This window comes from Oryzias melastigma, linkage group LG9, assembly GCF_002922805.2.
Source record: "Oryzias melastigma strain HK-1 linkage group LG9, ASM292280v2, whole genome shotgun sequence".
Taxonomy (NCBI): Eukaryota; Metazoa; Chordata; class Actinopteri; order Beloniformes; family Adrianichthyidae; genus Oryzias; species Oryzias melastigma.
The window spans coordinates 32,410,223-32,427,034 of record NC_050520.1 but is presented as its reverse complement, the minus strand read 5'-3'; the positions used below and the strand labels follow the sequence as shown (position 1 = coordinate 32,427,034).

Genomic DNA, 16,812 nt, shown 5'->3' with positions numbered 1-16,812 from the left:
GCCAGAATCTAGATTAGGGGTGTCCAAAGTCAGTCCTCGAGGGCCGGTGTCCTAAATGTTTTCCAACCAATCTGCCATTGAAGCTCCTTATTGTCCAAACACAGGTAATCAGCAGTAGATAATGTATGGTTTCTGGAAAATAGACTTCTATTGAAAAACAACTATTCCTCAGTCATTCTGTTTGTCAGAATGGCCATTCTTGCTCTGGTGTCTCTTTTTGTTGCCATACAAATTTTTTTTTCATGATATTTTTTCTTTATCGCAAGTTATTCAAGTTATAAACTGGCAAATCAGATGCCTCAGTAAAAGCATGTTGTGGCCACTTCATTTCATTTGAACTGGAGTTTGGGCATTTTCTATGGGTGATGTCACAGGTACTTTGTCCACCTCTATAAATGTCAATGCACCATTTTCATAAGAGTGGGTCTTTAAGTTTTACAAGTGTATGAGGAGATGTGTAATTATCGTGTGTCTTCACAAATCTAACCGTCAACTATCTTTTTACTGGTTTTAGACTGATTATGGTGACAAAGAAGACATCATGGCTACTGTCTTTATCCATCAAAGATAGATGCATTAAAAGCCTCACCACTGAAGCTGCAAAAGTAACACATTTATACACAGTATTGTTGAAGCTGATATGTAAATTAGAAAAAAATATGCACCGTGTCAGATATATTTTTTACTGGTTGTAGGTGCATTAGAGGGAAGATAGGGCTGTCAATCATTACCTCTTTTCATGTTTTCTTCCCTTTTTTTGAAGTTACATCTCCCTAAAGGAGCGTGCCTATTTAGCCTTGCTATAAAAGAAAAAAAAAACAAAATTAAATTTGGCTACTGATGTTCCACAGGGATGGTATCATCTTTCCTCTTCAGTTTGCAGTTTCTGCTGTGGATTTTCTTTGAAATCCTTTCAGTGTTACATTTACATATATTTAAAAAAACAAAAAAAACAAATAGAATAGGTTTTTAATGCAGATGTGTTTTACATTAGATCTGGCCCCTTTGATTGTACTCACACCCCCATAAAACATGTGGTTGGGGACTCTCTTTTTAACGCCTAAATAAAGACAAATACTGTACAGCTAAAGCTGCAAAAGAAGGGTGTAGAGGAGGGAAAAGGATGGAATATCTGAGAAAGAAAACAGGATAATCTGAAACTGATTTGCATTGAACAAGTGGTTTCCCACATCTACCCTGACCATGTTGTCAGTCGAGGAGTTTTATTTAAATCCCTGACTTAGTTATGTTAGATTTTTAGTTTGAAACTGCAGTCAGTAGTAGCAAAGTGCTCAAAGATTGGGTCTTTTTCCTGTAATGGATTCACATGATCCTTCCTGGCTCGTGTCTCTGCAGGGAGATCAGACTGCACAGTGGTGTCAGAAGGGATAATATCCAACCGCTGTACCCCAATCTACTCACACTGAGACAAACACTGAAGATCTATCTGCTGTTCTTCTATCTTCTGCACTTTTACCGTTTGATCTAATTTTCCAGATAAAATCATAAGGGTTGGTAAAAAATGAATAGAATTACACACAATTTAAATGATGAAATATATGCCTATAGATGGGATTTTTCGTGATAAAAATCATACAGTATTGAGTCATTTGACTATATATTTTTTTATTTCGTAGCACTATTACTATAATAACTATAAAAGTTGCATTACCTGCGATAATGCTAGTGTTACTGACTGCTTTTTGTTGAAGATGCTGAAGAAATTTATTGTAATTGCTGAAGGGATTTGCTGAAAATGCTAAAGCTATTTGCATAATGCTTAAGTTACTGATGGACTTAAAGTTATAGGAATTGCATTAAGTGCACAAAGAATTTGAAAGATTTCTTAAAAAATTGAAAAAAATTGTAAAATTTTAAAGTGCGTAAAGGTATTAACTCGGATTTAGTCTAAAATCTCAGTAGATGCCAAATTAGCCAAAAAAGCTAGAATATTGCTAAAATAGTAGCTTAGCTCAAAATTAACCATAAAATCTTCAACAGATGTGAAATGCTAAAATTCTAGCTTAACTCAGAATTAGTCCAAAAAAAACCTCAGTATATGCCAAATTAGCCAAAAAAGCCACCGCGTTGCTGAAATACTATCTTAACTTAGAATTAACCTTAAAAACCTCAGTAGATGGCAAATAAACAAACAAACAAAAAAAAAAACCTAGCATACTTCTAATAAACTAGCTTAACTCAAAATTATCCTGAAAACCAAAGTAGCCAAAAAAGCTAACATGTTGCTAAAATACTAGCTTAGCTCATAACTAGCCTGAAAAACCTCACTCTTAAGTACAAGCCACAATGGCAAGGCGCAAGCTCGCTCCGCTCCATTCTGATACATCCACTTGAAGACCAATAAATCCATGAACATCTTTGATTTAATCATTCAAGATGGCATCTGGATCAAAACTGTGCGGCTAATAAACAGATGGATGATGGGTAAAGGGGAGACATGGCAGCAGTCCCGCCCACAACTCAGAGGTGAATTTCTAATGAACTCCCGCCGCTCTGCAGAAACTATGTCTTTGTAAACGACAGAGGTTTTTGATATTTTGACTAAAAATGGCATCATCATAATTAAACTGGGAACAATTTTACAACAGATTAAAAAAATTATTGGAGAGGGACTTTAAAAGTCAAATAAATATCTATTGCCATTTAGAGCCTTTTGCCAACAGACTAACGAATCGTTGTAAAAATGAGATGATGAAGCATTACCAAAAGCTGAAGTTTCCAGAGAGCAGTGGAGTGACATACTTGATCAGAACCTACTGAAATCAGAGTTACCTACTTCTGCTCATTACATCTCACCTCTAGCAGGTTCGGTGATGCATTTTTAAAGCAGCACATTTACATCATGTAAATTTAACTCCTCCGTCTGAGCTGATAAGCTCCAATTTGATGTGAGGTCAAGTGAAATATTAACAAGGACCTCAAGCAAACCACCCAATCAATTATGCTGTGATAAAGTCATTAATCAGTGGTTTGTAGCTGACAGTTAAAAGATGAAATTCTTTGTTGCCATGAAACTGTCAGACTCCCTTTTTGCTGCAGATTAAAATTCCTCTCTTGTTCAGTACAGCCACAAAATTTTATAGTAGTAAGTTCTACCGAATTTCAGGTAAATGATAAAAAAGACGGGAATCAGCTAAAGCCAACAACCTTTATTCAGTGTAACTGCTAAGGTAATCTTTGCTTTAGATATATGTTGATTGAAAACATGTCTTGAAATTAAACCATTCTTATTAAAATAACTTTTTTTTTAGTAATACAGTTCTTTAACCTCATCATGACTTATTCACAACATACCCATTAATCCAGGACTCCACCCATATTTTTTTCCATGGTAAACTTGTTCCCCATGATTTTTAATTGTGATTATGACGTTTTTAACCAAAATCTAAAAACCTTTTTTAAGACATGTTATGCACAGCAGCAGTAGTTTAACACTTAATACTCTAGAAATACAATTCTGTGTTGTCTGTGTTGTGGGTAGGACTGTTGACACAGAGCAACCCGCCCCCTCTCCCCCTCCCCGTCTCTGTTTGAGCGCTCAAGCATGATCTTATAGCCTCAACTAGCATTAGCGGCGCTAAAATAAGGACGAGCAATATTGGATCAATCCAGTCGTACAGTTTTGAGCCAGAATTGCAATTGTGTTGAACGCTAATCATGTCTCAAAAACCTAAGCGAGAGCGGGCCAGGGTGCACGCAGGAGGAACGAAGACTTTGGCACGCCCATTTCAGGAGCTGCGTCATTAGTCTGAGCTTTTTCTAGCATCCAGTTTTTTTAATCCAAAGCGATTTACTGTAAATTAAGACATACCGTATTTTCTGGACCGCACTGGAGTATAAGTCGCAGGGGCAAAACGTCTAATCAAGAGGAAAAAAACCATAAATAAGTCGCTCTGGAGTATTAGTTGCACTCTTAAATAAAAAAAATAAAAACAGGTATAATAATGCTGCAATGCAAATGAGAAAAATATCAGCATTTAAGAGGAAAACAATCACATTCTCCTCCATGTTTGTTTTGGACAGCACTTCTTCTTCTTCTGGCACTGTCAGAATAAAATACAGCACCCTCTAGTGGTCGTTAGCGGAAACTACAGCTAAAGGCCAACAGGTTGCTAGTGGAAAAATAACTAATATATGAGCCTATTTATGTTTAAAAAAATAAAAATCACAAATAAGTCGCACCTGAGTATAAGTCCCATCCCTAGCTAAACTAAGAAAAAAACAGCAACTTATACTCCGCAAAAATACGGTACAAAGAAACGCAGTTTTAATCATAAATTATTTTATATAAAGTGCTAAAAGAACATGTTAAAAACACACAAAAAGATGATTTTAAAAACTTTTGATGAAAGGTTGCAATTTATACTACACTAAAACTAATCTATTAGTTTGAGTGCAGGGAGCTGTAGTTACATATCAAGAATTGTGCACACACAAATTGGATGGAACCATTTTTTTTTTTCATCAAACTTTTTCCGAGTTGTGCCTACTCCATACGCACTATTCATTCACCACCGACTGAATACATTTGTTGTCAAAAGATGATTTTTCTAAACACCAGGGCATATTTATTTATTTATCTGCAGCCACCATGATTTCTGACACAGACAAAATAGAAAACACAAATTACTGAAGCTTCTATTTTAATCACTTTTGTAATTTTATTTACCAAAGACACCTGCTAAAATAAAAGCATTGATGTTAACATTTTATTTTACCCTCGGTCATCCATTTCTGAAAAAAAAGTTATATCTAAATATATATATATATATATATATATATATATTATCATTAGTCACAAACATATGTGGTTAGTTCAGTCCATTAGGATGTTTTACAAAGCCAACATTGTTGCAAAACTGCTTTAAAAAAAATCCAAAATAGCTTTTCTTCTGTCTATGATGCTGATTTACTTACAACTTTCAAATACATTTATATATATTAAAGTATGGAGAAAAGAAACAATTACACTTGCACAATTTAAAATTACAGCAGCTTAAAATTAACTACACAGACAAATCTTCAAAAAGTAGACACCAATAGCTTGGTACACACACGCAAAAACGCATTTACGCTCAAATCAGTTGTGAAACTTCACGCCTCCAAGTTTTGTGTAAATGATGCGTTTAAATGCTGCTAGAATGCTGGGTCATAAGAATTTACTTATCAACTACTTTGAACTTAGATTGTGAATATTATCTAGCAAAAACTTGACATTTCCCCACTTTCTTAAACAAAATATTCCCCGGCAATGAATACAAAAAAGTCTAAATACACATTTTTAAAACATATCCCTTAAAAAAAAAAAAAGTCTTCCAGAACTGATCGCTTCCCCTCCCTCCCTCCCTGACAGTGACAGCGGTACTCTGTGTGTCTATCAGGGGATTGGTGCATATTTTTCAAAGATTTGTATGTGTATTTAGTTTTAAGCTGGAGTAATTTTAAGTTGTGCATTTTTACAATTTTTTTTTGTGAATACAAAATTGCAAGTTCACACAGTTACACACAAAATGTATTATCTAAATTACACATCAAGAATTACACACTCACACATCGGATGGAACTATTTTCTCTCCTTATAAAAGGTTTGTCAGAATTTTTGTCACATTACAGAACGGACTGTGAAATGAATTTAAAGCTTTGAACTTTGTCTAGAGTTCAGCAGTGACAGCCTTTCCATCAATGCCAACGTGTTCAGTCCTGGGGTTTACTTTAACCTCAGAGTGCCTTATTTACAAGAAAACTCCACAAAGAGGATGTGATGATATGGAAATCAGTCTTCAGTAGCTGAGAAGAAAACATTTCTAAACATGCTTGATGTCTAATAAGCAGCACTAACATTGCTTCAACCGTGTTGAGAGGATTAAGACAGCAGATTCTGCATGTTTATGGATGAGATACAAAAATAATGCCGGTGAGCTTTTGCCGCCCTGGTACATATTGTTGTCTGTATTGACTGCTAACAAGTTTGTCTTTGTTTGTTAATCCCTTTTTTAAATAGGAAAAGTGGAGTAATTCTTTTGAAGGAGTTTCAGCAGACTTTTTTTTTTAGTTCCTAAGAAAACTCTTGAGTTATAGCAAAACTCATATAGGCAAAGTTGTTAAAAAAGATAAAGACATACTGCAGTGTTTAATTTTCAAGCCATCATTAAGACCAGACAGAGACAACAGGGAACAGACAGTCACTACAAAGTTCATCAGCTGTATTTACACAGGCAGACAAATTAGACAGGTTTCGGTGCTGCTGGCTCACCTGCTACCTTTTGAAGTAACTTTAAAAAAATATCTAAATGAGAGAAAGTTTTCTGTAAAATTTAGTCACACTAGTAATAAAATGAAAAAAAGTACATCATTTTCATTCAAAATGTCCCACTACAATCATCTTTTGTTCTTTTGTAAATGTGTTCTCAGTGGTCTTTAAATTGCGATTTCATTTTAGGACATAGCTTCTGTAGAGCGGCAGGAGTCATCAGAAATTCCTTTGTATGTTGAGGGTGGGACTGTTGCCGCAGAGAAAGCCGTCCCTCCTTTCCCTCCTTTCCCATCAACCATCTGTTTCTCCTGCTAGCTTACAGCCCTTCACACCCCCAACATTAGCGGAACAAAATGAAGTGACTGAGAATTTTCTCAGTCTCACTTTTATATCCTAACCACAGCCCTGTGGTGTTTTATATACAATTTAGAAAACCTAAACCTCCTTGACAGGTAAAGTAGATTAGCATGTAATAAATGTACCAAAATCTACATATTTGTGGGAAGATTGTGTTATGTATTTTGTATTTTGTTATAGCACAAAAGAAATTTACATTGTTATTTAAACTTTATTGTACCTGATTGATTGAAAAAACACATACGTCACAACAGGCCACAAAGGATCATATTGCGGTCCATGCATCTTGAAAACCCCCACATGACTGGAATGGAATGGCCTTTCATCTGCCCATCCTAAAAGGAAGTGAAAAAAAAGGACCCAAAACCCCTTAGACTCTTAGAGGAAGCACGTGTCAAAGTTAGGATCCGGCCCGCCGGGTAATTCTATCCGGCCCTCCAGATCATTTTATTTATTGCTATTAATGGTCCGATGTTATCTTGCGTTTATTTCAAACTTGCATAATTTTGACAAAGTATATTTTTTATGGACAGTAAAATATTGAAAGTTTTTAAGGTTTAAGTTGATTTATTCTGGAATAATATTCCTGCCTTTTTATTGTTTATAATTATGGTAAAAAGATACATTTTTTTTAAGTTTTATAAATTGGGATTCTGTTAGCTTTTTGGACTCTTTTGGCATTCACTAAGATTTTTTAGGCTATTTTGGAGTTTAGCTAATATTTCAACAAAATACTACCTGTTTTAGCTAATGCAGGCTTCTTTTAAAAAGTTTTTAGGCTGTTTCGGAATTATGTGAAAATTTGCATTCTAGTTGATTTGGCTAATTTAGGCTTTTTTCAGTTTTTAGGCTATTTTATAAGTTTGGCTATTTTTTCAGCTACTTGCTAGCTGTTTTGGCTTGTTTGTTGTTGTCTTTGTTTTTATGCTAATTTGGCATTTAGCTAATATTTTAGCTATTTCAGCTTCATCATTTTCAGCTATCAATTTCAGCATATTCAGCTATCAGCGCTAGCATCTTCAGCAGCCAAATTCAGCTTACAGCATTCACACTAACATTATCACAGCTAATGCTATAAATGTAGTTCAGAATTATGTTAAAAATTAAGGTTTTAAAGTTTTAAAAATTTCGTTTTAGAGAGTTCAATAAATGTTTATCCTGTTTGGGCCGCGACCTAAGAAGTGTTTTGTATTTTGGCCCCCTGTGCGACTGAGTTTGACACCCCTCCCTTAGATGATGCAGCATGTCATGCAAGAATTCTAAAGACCTACTCCAATATAAACTGTTTCTAAACATGTTTTTGAGAATTTTATGATGATGGAGGATATATAAATACAATTAATATTTAAACTTGGTTTCTTTGTATTGCTTTATTCAAGTCGTAGTGAATCAGTCGCAGACAGACAAAAAAAAAAAAAAAAGTCTGAAGTAATGTTGTATTTGTTTCATAGAACATATACTGGGCCAAAGCTCCGTGTTCTGCTCCATTCTAATGAATCCATTTGTGGACAAATATATCCATAAACATCTTTGTTTTACTTGTCTGAGCTGGAACCTGACTAAGCTGTATGGCTGGATAGCTTCAATACTTCTCATTATTTCAGTTGGACTACTATTGTTAGAAGGGCTGTAAGCTAGAGGGGGAGTGTAAACAGATGGATGAAGAGAAAAAAGAATGGGGTTGCTCCTCACCAACAGTCCCATCTACAACTCAAAGGCGAAATTCAAATGAACCACTGCAATTTCAAGCAAAAAATGTCACAGTCATAATTGAAAGACCTCTGAGAATAATGCTTTAAAATGGATAAAAAGATGATCGAGAGGGATTTTAATAGTCCAAACAAAAACAACATAAAAAAAAATCAGAATCCTAGAGACTGGGTTTGTGGGCAATTCAAACATGGTAACTGCTATTTTCTTTCTCTTTTTTCCGTTTCTGGGAAGTGCAGCAGCTTGTCAATAGCTGTCAGGGAATGTCTTAGCCAATCAGTCCTGTAAGGTTTCTGTGGTCTCTGGTGCAACTGGAGGATTTAGCAGAAACAACCTGTAACTGACACAGTTTCAGATCTGCGCACTGTGATCACAGGGGAACCCGCCCCTCAAACTCTAGCCCCCCTGGCTGACTGACAGTGCACATACGTGCTGTGTTATCTCGTACAACTCAACAGTTAAAACTTGATTACAGATCATGGGAGAGGTTTTAGTGAGAAGCATGAGGTCTAGAGGAAGTGTGCATGGACAGGAACATTTCCTGACAATGTCAAGCCAAAAATGATAGTTTTTTACACAATACAACAGTTTTTTTCCTTCACGCCATATGGCCGCAGACATTAAGTCATCAGCAAAATGAAGAGTTTTTGTCTTTTAAAGACAAGAAAAGGACGTGTCGTGTTCCTCTGTATTCATTTATGTTGCAGTTTTACAACATTGCAGATACTACATCTCTTTTCAACATGTTTGTATTCCAGTCAACCAGAAGTCACTTTATTAAAGAATATCAGAGATAATTCATCTTAATCTTAATGTATTTAACCCTTCAACACCAGAGATGTTGACAGTAACAGCTAAATAATACATGTTCTTTGACACACTGTAAATCTTTGACCTTTTATGTGATCTAATATTGTAATGCAGAGAAAAACTGCTTTTTATATTATCTTGGCACCAATATTAAACGCATTTTGGTGTAAAGTGTGGTATAATCGTGTAGAGCTGCTTTTCTCCGCTGATTTACTTTGATTACTTAAGCACTTCATTGCTGTGCAGTGTGGTATTTTAGTTTTAATTAGTAATGTATGAGCCATCAAAAACCAAACAATGACCTGTTTTGTGATTGTTATTTGAATTATTTTCAAAGAATTCAAACATTATGTCTTAGGGAAAAAAAATATCAGCAGTAAAAAAAGAAAAATTATTTGAAACAAGTTTTGCATAATTTGATACAAAACTAGTGGTTGTGCTTAACATTTTATTATTATTATTTACAGTAAAAAATATGAGTAGTGACAGATGCTGACACTGTGTCTGCCATTATGCGGTCGCTGTACCGGTCCGTTGTGGTGAAGAAAGCGCTGAGCCAGAAAGCAAAGCTCTCAGATTACCGGTCCATCTTTGTTCCAGTACTCACCTATGGTCATGACCCAGAGCTCTTGACCGAAAGAACAAGATCTCGACTAAAAGCGGTTAAAATGAACTTCCTCCTCAGAGTGACTGGACGCTTGCTTAAAGGTAGGGTGAGAAGCTCGGTAACCCAAAGAGAGCTCGGAGTAGAGCCGCTTCTCCATATCGAGAGGAGCCACTTAAGGCGGCTCAGGCATCTGGTCCGATATTCTCTCAGGGAGGTGTTCTGGGCGTGTCCCACTGGGCGGAGGCCCCGGAGAAGATCCAGGACACGCTGGAGAGACTACATTTCAGCTGGCCTGGGAATGTCTTGGAGTTCCCTCAGAGGAGCTGGAGGAGGTGGCCGGGGAGAGGGAAGTCTGGTCATCTTTGCTTAGACTGCTGCCTCGCGACCCAGTCCAGGATGAAGATGAATGGATGGGTAGCAGTTAGGTCCCCTACGAGTAGCCTCGTTTCGGGTCCAGAAAGGGACAAGAACAAAAACTAAACGCCAATGAAAATAAGAGGAACACAATTTATTAAATAAATGAAACCCCGTGTCCTGAAATGAAGAACAACAATGAAATAATTAGTGGCCTAGTTCAAAAAGACAATCCAAAAGGGAGTTGGAAGTTTGTCCAAAAATAATATAAGTCAGGGAGACTTCTGATCCAGCCAGGTTGACCGTCGGAATCAGCAACTCCCTGCTAAGGGCTGCCTAACCAAAACTACCTAAAGAAAACAAATAAACCAAGCCCGCAAATCAAGACTACCACGGTCCAACCAAATAACTAACATAACAAAACACAGCAGTCTAAAGTTGCTAAGGACAAAAAGGGTAAAAGAGAACAAAACAAACCTGGTTATTTTATTACTCATGATAATACAGGTATAAAAACCATAAAAACAATGACACAAAATCACCAAGTATCATAAATCAAAAAACTAAAACAATAGCTGACTTAAAACACTTAAAAGTTTAAAAGAGGCGACCATACCAAAACCTCCAAATTGTGGATTGGTATCTAAAAGTGCTGTACGCTATATTGGCAAGATTTAAAATAATTTTGTTATTTTAAGCGTTAAGATGACAAATAAAACCATAGATAAAATCTCTCAAATAAGCTTGGAGAGTATTAACTCTTGCACCAACAAACAAACTGCCTGCACTGCACCACCTGCTGTTTTAATACATTTTTATACCTAACCTGCAGCCTCCTCATGCTGGATGTCCTGAAGTTGGTCCACATGTGGGCAGTATTTGATGGTGTGCAGTAAAAGTTGAATAAAAGAATTTAAAGATTGTCAGAACAATCAAACAAACCTGCATGCAAGCATGTTTGCCTGAGTATTTAAAATACACTTTTGCCTGTAGATATCATCTTCATCTGTGAATGTATCATTGATGATATGTCCAAGACATTTAGAGATATTAAAAGCAGGAAAAGTCAATCTTACATCTTCCTTTGTATGACAAACCACCACAACACTTTCACTGAAGTTGTGTAAAATTGAATTTATAAAACTAAATTCAGGACAAAGATTTAAAAGCTGTTGCAATTTGGAAAATGTAATTTATTGTGGATTTTTGATATATAAAGGAATAATATCATTGGTTGTATCTGTTTTATTGAGATACCAAAAGAGGAGTAACTGTTATGTCTACAAGGTGCATGTTACAATATGGCTTTAGTGAAGGAAAGACATTTACAGCTCTAATGAAACATCACAGCTGGTATGGATTTAGCCATGCATTGCTAATTAGCTGAGGCAAATGCTAATTACATAGCTTGTTTATGTGCATGTCGCAAAAACCAAAATAAACTGCCTTTCCATTGTTGATAGGTTTCATCAGTCTTAAATTCTGCTTAAAACAAAAGGTAGGCTGTCTGTACAATGTAAAAGAACATTATGAAAGTTAAAATTAATAACTTTTTTGCTTTTATAAAAAATAGCAAGGAAAACTGTAGCGTCAGAACACTGCAAGGATGAACAACCTAGAAAAACCTGAAATATGTTTGACAGAGTAAGACAATGTATTAAATTCAGGTTAGTTGCTGAGCTGCAGTGGCAGAGACTTATTGATTGATTGATTGAAAGAGTTGGTGACTTCTGATCAATTCATTTTACTCTGAATCGTTGGAACACCACACTGAGGACAGTGTTGTTTCTTCTGCTTGTTTTTGAGTTTCATTTGTGTTTTTTCCTCATCTCAAGTGGCGTTTTTATTATTATTATTAAATTATAAGTACTTCACTGAGCCTTGCCTGATCTGTCCTCTTTCTGGGTCATCCTAATTTACTGTAACGTTCAGTCTCTTCACTTCTTGCGTATATCGACACTGAACAGAAACAATAGGACTGAGATGGATTCACAAAAATGGAGAGAGTCTTATTTGAGGAAAAGGGGAGCACAGAGGAGTTTGTCCTGATTTCTCCAGAAGAATACTGTGATAGGAAACTTGGGCTGACAGTAAGCTTCAGCAATGGAGTGAAGGGACTTCAAGCAGAGTGTTTGTTTTGACCAGACCATTTATCCCCAAATTTGTGTTCCTGTGTGGTAGACAGTATGTACTGTACTCCGCAGGGATATAACTATATCTTTTCTGCACTAATTGCAGAGCTATCCATGTTACATTTCTTCAGCCATTCTCTTCCCTTTGGTGTCTAAGGATTGTCCTACCCAGGGGTGTCCCAAGTTGGTTCTCGAGGGCCAGTGTCCTACATGTTTTCTAACCAACCTGCCATTGAAGCTCCTTATTGGCCAAACACACCCGATCAGGTAATCAGCAGCAGGGTTTTTGGAAATCCAACAGGAGGCCGGCCCTCGAGGACTGACTTTGGACACTCGACCCAACCCCTCTGTGATAATTATGTTTCCTAAACTGAGGTTCTACTAATGTTGAGGCACTATTCTGATACTCTTCATCCTCATCTCCCAACTAGCTTCAAATGGATAAATAAATATAAATCCCACCATCAGTGTGTGAATGTGTGCAAATGGGTGAATAGGACTGTGACAACCCACTAACATGCCTCCTAATGTCAGCCAAAATGGATGGATGGCTTTCTGCTCTATCTATGTTCACCTTCAAGATCGTCTACAGAGCTGGCAAAAATAATTCTGATGCTGACAATACAGGCGTTGACTGAGTTACAGATGTCTTCCTCTCCTCAAATGAATGGTGGGTGAACCTGCATGGCATCTTAAGCCTTACAGTTATTTGGTAAACCACAAGTCACTGCTATATTTAAACATGTAAATTATGAGCAACCATTACAAGCAAAGCGAGCACTTGGATAGTTTCAGCTCTATGGAGTTGCCACCTTGTTCCAATTATCAGCTTTTTTTAATGTTCAGAATGTTAAAACAGAGTAAGAATACACTCAGCACATCATAGATAACTACATAAAGCTATAATTAGAGGGGTGCAGCTTTCCTGGGATTAACAACTTTTTCACCATGGTAGCAACTCATTTATTAGAGCAGGAATACTGGTTCACTAGGGAGCTACTGGATGGTAGAAGATACATGCTGTAACTATTATATAAGTAAATGACTAAATGATTGTAAAACTGTATTTTATTTAGGTTGAATTGATTCTCTTTTATCAGTATGTCTTTATAAGGACTTATTAAGTTAAAAAAGATAAATATCAATTTAGAGCTGTCATTCCTGCTTCTATTTGCCGATTTCTTTCAGTAATTAACATTCCAACCTCTTAGACAAGCTTCTAATAGAGTGGTACTTGCTCCTAAATTTTTATTTCTTATAATAGTTTTAATTTTGGGGCTTTTTCAAGCTTTTAAAGAAAAATAACATTATTTGGTGAAACATGTCTGTTTTAAAAGAGACAATTGCAATAAAGTTGTACAAAAAAACAAAGAAACTTTTGGTATGTCTAAAAAAAGAATCATAGATTTAGCTAAACTACTGGAGTCAGAAAAAACGATGTATCTAAGGATATTGTGAAAACCATATTTTTTCTCTACAAAGCTTGGTGAGATTAGCTTAGTTAAGTAAAAGTTACTTATACAAAGCGTAATGACTTAACCTCGAAAAGCTATTTGAATCAAAGAATTGATAGAAAATTTACATTTTTAGAATTAATGAAATCCACAGAAGTTGTGAAATAACTTTTTATGAGTTATAGAAAGTATCACTAATGATAAATTTGGTGATATGGTAAGTTTGAGCTTAAAACTGTAAGTTTAAGATGCAAAATTATTAACATTAGTGTTCATGAAAAAAGCCCCTTATTTACCCACCGTCTCAAATTTGACCCACACATTTTTAACAATATAATGAATTAATTATCTTATTTTCCTTCTTTCAACACAGCAACAATGATAAATAAGTTTTTCCCACCATAAGGTTTTGAAAATCAGCTCAACATTTTTCCCGCCAAAAGTGTTTTTGAGATTTCATGGAGGCAGCCATTTTGAAAAGCCCTTCTACTGCCCCTAGTGGAAGGAAGTTGAACTATATAGCAGAGAACAAGAACCAGGCGATATACAACGGATTTTTAAGGGTCTTAGAAATATGATACAATTGGTTATAGAGTTAAGGTTGGGCAGCAGGACTGTTGCTAATCAAAAGGAAAAACAGTTTCTGATGAATCATTGTTCATTTCAACTCATCTTATTCCACTTATTCACATTTTTTTATTCGCAGTTTCACGTATTCTAGGATTTTTTTTTTCAGTCACGTGACTCTTCTGGTTCGTGACAAAGACTCAGACAACTGAAGACACTTGTATGAAATGTTTGTGTTTGAAGGAGGTGCTGCGGTGCTGAGGTGTATCTCTGCACCCCTCCAAAGCACGGAGGAGTGCCCCCTCCTCTCTCCTTCCCCCTGCATGGAGAAATGGTATCCTAATATGCTGAAGAAGAAGAACATGATCTGAAGTGTTTTTGACCGGTTCCTTCGGCCGTGGGGGTGGGGGGTTCTCTGGATTCGCGGATTCGGCATATTCGCCTGCGGTCTCTAACCCTCGCGAATAAGGGGGATTCCTGTATTTCAAATATCTACTCAAGCAACTCCATACACATTAGTTATGAAGAAAATAAATATTATTATTGTTTGAACAGTAAACACATGAGTTTGATTCAAATCTGTCCAAATCCTGTCTACATTTTTCCAACTTGGATGTACTGCATTGGTGTTTGTTTATCATGTGGCCACACTCCACACCTGCATCTTTTTTATTTACCCATTTAACTAGGACAACAGCAATGAAAGGGACTGAGGAGAGGAGAGGGACGCTTCGATTTCAAGGGACAGAACTGGATTTTAAAAAGAGGGATATATTAGCTCTCATGGGCACTGAAAGGCTTAGCTGGAGCTGCCTTGATGAGATTAAGGTGCAATTCTTAGAAGCATGCCAAGGACAGCTGCAGCACAAACATCCTGTTTTTCATTGTCCTGGTTCACAGAGCTCGCTGTGCTACAGCAGAAGCACAATAGCATGCAGAGCAACAAATGATCGACAAATATATTTAACTCTTTCATTCTCAGTTTCTAATATCTTTTTTAATTTTCAAAACTACTCTTAGAACAATGACTCTTTAGGACAACCAAGGTAAAAATTGAGAATTTACTGTTGTTAGAGACGGTGTTATGCTGCTTTTTATATCTAGGGGACCTGGTGCAGCAGAATATAAAAATATACATTTTTCCTTGACTTTAACAAAAACACCAAAAGATTTTCTCCATAAAAGATAAACTTATTGACAGATTGATGAATAACAACCAACAAGAATGTAAAGGCGAAGGCTTCAGAGTGAATCAAAGGTAAAAGTAACAAACAAAACCCCACTTATCTAAACTCAGACAACTTACCTGCAAAAGAAAAGGGAAAACAAGGACAAAAACTAAACTAAAAGTAATTCCGGCATAGCCCAGAACTTAATTTTAACATGTTACACATTAGTCCCGGAGATGCTAGCCGCATTAGCATATTCACGAAACCTTTAACTCTAAACTTTGTTACGGTAGTAAAAAACCAAACCGATACCACGGAGATAAACATTATTGTGACTACGCTAACGCCCAGCCTTGTTAACAACATAAACAAACATAGTCCAACATGTTACATTGAACAACATTGAATCTTGTTTGCAACTCATAAAAAACAGACTGAGAATTAGACAGAGCGTCATCCACCTCTCAAAATCCCCCGACATCAGTAAACACAATCAGAATTAATCCATGTCGTTTTTAGAAAATTTTAAGGCTTTTAAGTTGTGATTAATAGTGCAGAAAATACATTTACTGTTTTTATTTCACGCCAAATTGGTTGTGTTTATTTTCATCTTACCTGGTTTAAAGTAATTCTTGGTACTGTATGGTAACAGAGATTTGTTTGTCCTCAGGGGTCACACAGCCTGACAGCCTGCCGTCAGTGCATGGAACTCTGCCACACTTCATCCAGGAGCCAGAGGATGCCTACATTGTCAAGAGCAACCCTACTAAACTGCGCTGTCGAGCCACTCCCGCCTTACAGATATTTTTCAAATGCAACGGGGAATGGGTGCATCAGAACGAACACTCGTCCCATGAGTACAAAGACCTCAACACAGGTGAGGATTGATTGTGTTTTTTTACCAGTTGTGTTTACCAGTACTTCTTCTGTCATAAATTGCCGGTTATCGTGTGAACATACGTGAGTTCGGAGTTTCACGAGGTCGATAGCAGAGCCTGCGGCTGCAGCAGGATAGCAGTCAATGTGAGTCATGTGCCTTAGCTAGAACGCTGTGGCGTCCTCACCGGAGCCGGACCGGATCCAGTGTGAGCCCGGGGTCAGAGTCATGGCTTAAGTCACCTAAAACAGCCACACAGCAAGCTTTTTTTCTGCTGTACCATGTCTCTTTCAAAGGACTGGCTTCACTTTCCTGAATGGATTTATTCTGCTGCAGGCTGCTGACGGGGAAAGCAGTCTTTCTAATTTTCTTCATTTAATTACTAAAAAATAAAAACACTCAGGCTGCACTGTAGGATAAAAATGAGTCTTTTGAAACTGTCCATAGACAAGGAACTAGATGTTTGTTTTGTGCAGTGACTGTAAGTTCCCTGATGAGACA

The 16,812-nt window shown here is 36.7% G+C and overlaps 1 protein-coding gene across 1 annotated transcript in view; it reads left to right on the top strand.

Moving 5' to 3' along the window:
* The window catches only part of unc5db (unc-5 netrin receptor Db), a gene marked incomplete at its 3' end in the record, with an annotated part of 185,903 nt that overhangs the window by 60,586 nt on the left and 108,505 nt on the right, over positions 1–16,812 (top strand). The window contains 1 exon segment of the mRNA XM_024274532.2: positions 16,105–16,311. Within this exon segment, the coding sequence (XP_024130300.1) occupies positions 16,105–16,311 (207 nt within the window).